Raw genomic sequence first — 3028 nt, forward strand, 5'->3', positions numbered from 1 at the left:
CTCCATTATCACCCTAGCACCGCCTAAAATTTCCCTTTGGAGTGTATGTGTGTGTATTTACTGGTGGAAAAATTAGTATTGATGAGACTCTGTTTGCAAGTGCCCTTAAGGTAGAACTGTGTGGCAGAGATAAGACCATGAGAAGGGCAGCTAGGAGCACCGGATAAGAAAGTGGGTATGTAGCTGGACAATGGCCACAACATGTATGAAAATATAACCCCACTCGCCTTCTGGTGCAGCACATAGACCTAACCCTGTTGTTGGCACAGGTGAGCCAGCCCTGAAGGTGTGAAAGCAACAGAGCTAACTCTGCCCCCATCTTGTCTGCCATGTGATGGCATGGGTGATGGAAAGATGCCTTCGCCGCTGCCCCTTGCTCCCTGTGGCGGGGGAGAGAGCTGGCCCTAGGGTCACGAGAGTGAGAGAACTAGATGTGTCCTACACCAACTATAGCACACCCTGCCTGGACGGCCCATTAGAACTGTCCCTGTCGTCTGGGTTGTAGGTGAGCCAGCCCTGAAGGCCTGAAGAGCAGAAGAGCTGACCCCACCCCACCTCATATGCCTCCTACAGCAATCAGGAGAGGAGGCTTTGCATCTTGTCTGGGCAATATGAGGGAGGGGAACCTGACTCTGAGGGTCCAGGAGCAGGAGAATTGGCCCCACTCCTTGCTGTAGGATGCACTGGGTGAGACACCAGAGGCAGTTCTGGAGAGCTCATCTGGGTAGCGACCATGAGGGAAACTAGTGAGCTGACCAACCCAGCCCAGAACCAGGGCTGTGAGTTGGCCCACCCCAACATCCACTGAATCCATGAACTATTGGAGCATGTGAAAGGAACAAATCTACAGATCCAAAACAGTAGGATCTCTATGACACAGGACAGCAGGATACCCAAGAGGAGTCCCGGTGACAGCCCAAACCAGAGGCCTCAAGCCAGACCAATGACTCGTGGATATGAACTCTCACAAGTAAAGATGAATGGACTAAAGGGTGAACTGTGTCTCAATGAGTCACACTACAGCTTCTGTGACAAGAGTCTTATTTTTGTTGTTGTTTTGATTTTCTTTTGTTTCTTGGTTTTGTTTGTTTTTCTTTCAAATTTGCTTTTGTTTTGTGGGGGGAGGTTGCAAGGGCAGAGGGTAGATGCGAGGGGACAGGGAGATGAGTGGGATCAGAATGCATGATGTGAAATCCACAAAGAATCAATAAAAGTAAAAAAAGAAATGAACACAAAATATAAAATATACATTTTAATATAAAACAAATTTTATATGTTTCTATAAAATGTGCATATTTAAATACATATATAGTACCATAATAAAGAAAGAAAATATAACTCTGGACCACAATCTATAGCAACCTGACTAGAAAATCAATCCATTATCCAATATAAGCAGCTCAAGATGAAAATCTGCAATAAATGTAATGGTAAAAAGTCAGACTGCTATCTTTAGCAACAGCCTAGGAAGCCAAATAGTAACTTTTACGATGAGCAGACATAACATCTAGGGCCTGATTAACAACTGGCTGTTTCCCTAATTAGTTTCTCTACTTCTTACTTAGGTAAACCTAGATTTCTCTAAGCTGAGCATTGCTGGGCACAGTGACTCATGTCTATATCCTAACACGTAGGAGGCTGAGAAAAGAGGAGTGACGTGAGTTCAAGGGTAGCCTGTGCTACACACTGGGTTCCAAGCCAGCATTGGTTACAGTTTAGAGACAAACAACAAACAAATCATCTAACCATATCTTTTAATAAACCCCACAGGATTTGTTATTTCTAGTTACCTAACCTATTGCTTCTCCATGGCAACTCTTCTCCGTCACTGCACATGTGAAACATTCCTTTCTTTCTCCCACAACATCTTAGGACAGTCTGCCTGCTTTGGAGTCTCTACTAAAAGTACAAGTGACAGTGGCTGGCTGCCTTGCTGTGATGAACAGGGAGTACATGGCCTGCGAGTGTTCTCACCTGGTTGCTGTTTACTTCCATAGGGATGCCGCACAAGTATGTAGCGAATAAGTAATGGAGAGTATCCAAACCACAGTCTACAGTAAAGTAGAGTTGAACAGCGTACATGATGCATGAACATAGCAACTCTGAGCTGGTTCATTCCTGTTTTCACGGAAGCAGAGTGGTGGAGTAAGCAGAGGACTGGAGTGGATACAGCGAATTACTTTTCTTTTTTCTTTCTTTTTTTTTTTTGAAAGTTATATTGAGTTTTTATTGGTGATTCTATGTATATGTGTTTATAACATTAAAGTGTGATGAGTGGATTTTACATATTAAAAGTTTATAGCATCTTTTCAGGAAAGATTATATACTATACAAGCTATTCAAGTGATACAAAACCAGTTTTCAGTGTCTTTTCAACTGAGAAGAATCCTATTCAGCACGCTTCTCCTCCTGAGGTGGCTCATACTGAGCAAGCTTTGCTTTCAGTTTTTTATTTTCTTCTACAGTAGCTTCATATTTCTCTTTCATTTCTGCGAATTCTAGGCGAAGCAGCTCTATTTCTGGGCTTTCTGGGGTAGCAGCTCCTAAGTGATGCTTTAAAAAATCCAGAGCACTGGTGGGCTTCTCTGGCTCTTCATATAAGGCTACCAACACTTTCGTCAGCGTGTCCAGCACCCCCGACTTCTCCAAGTACCTCCGGAACTGCTCGCGCTTCGAGTCGGCGGCTTTGTAATGGGCCATAGTGACAGCCACAGCGGTGTAGCTGGCGCCGTAGACACGGGCTGGCGGGCTCCAAACCGCACTGCTCATGCGCCGAGTTACTTTTCTTCTAAGCAAATGTCTGGCCATACCTTTCACACAGAGATGAGAGAGGTATGCCACTTTGTACCAAAGGATGCCTGCCTGTCCTGTCAGCTACAAAACACTAAATGCTTGCTTGTGTCAAAATTTCTAGTTGTCAGTGGTGTGGTGTTAAGAGGCAGGGGCTTTAGGGTGTCATTAGGTTATGAGAGTAAAATCCTACTGGATAGATTAGTCACAGAAAGACTTGCTTTCTCTATTTCTGTGG

The 3028-nt window shown here is 44.4% G+C and overlaps 1 protein-coding gene across 1 annotated transcript; it reads right to left on the reverse strand.

Annotated features, from left to right (window-relative positions):
* Window positions 1-2228: 2228 nt before the first annotated feature.
* Window positions 2229-2736, reverse strand: LOC130873745 (c-Myc-binding protein-like). The gene has a single exon (XM_057768683.1). The coding sequence runs from the start codon at window positions 2698-2700 to the stop codon at window positions 2389-2391; it is 312 nt and encodes a 103-aa protein (XP_057624666.1). The 5' UTR covers window positions 2701-2736; the 3' UTR covers window positions 2229-2388.
* Between the last annotated feature and the right edge of the window lie 292 nt (window positions 2737-3028).

The sequence above is a fragment of the Chionomys nivalis genome, chromosome 4 (assembly GCF_950005125.1).
Source record: "Chionomys nivalis chromosome 4, mChiNiv1.1, whole genome shotgun sequence".
NCBI classification, from domain to species: domain Eukaryota; kingdom Metazoa; phylum Chordata; class Mammalia; order Rodentia; family Cricetidae; genus Chionomys; species Chionomys nivalis.

What these genes read in the sequence shown, in the direction of transcription:
- LOC130873745 (XM_057768683.1), bottom strand. Translation starts at nt 2,700, where the DNA reads ATGGCCCATTACAAAGCCGCCGACTCGAAGCGCGAGCAGTTCCGGAGG.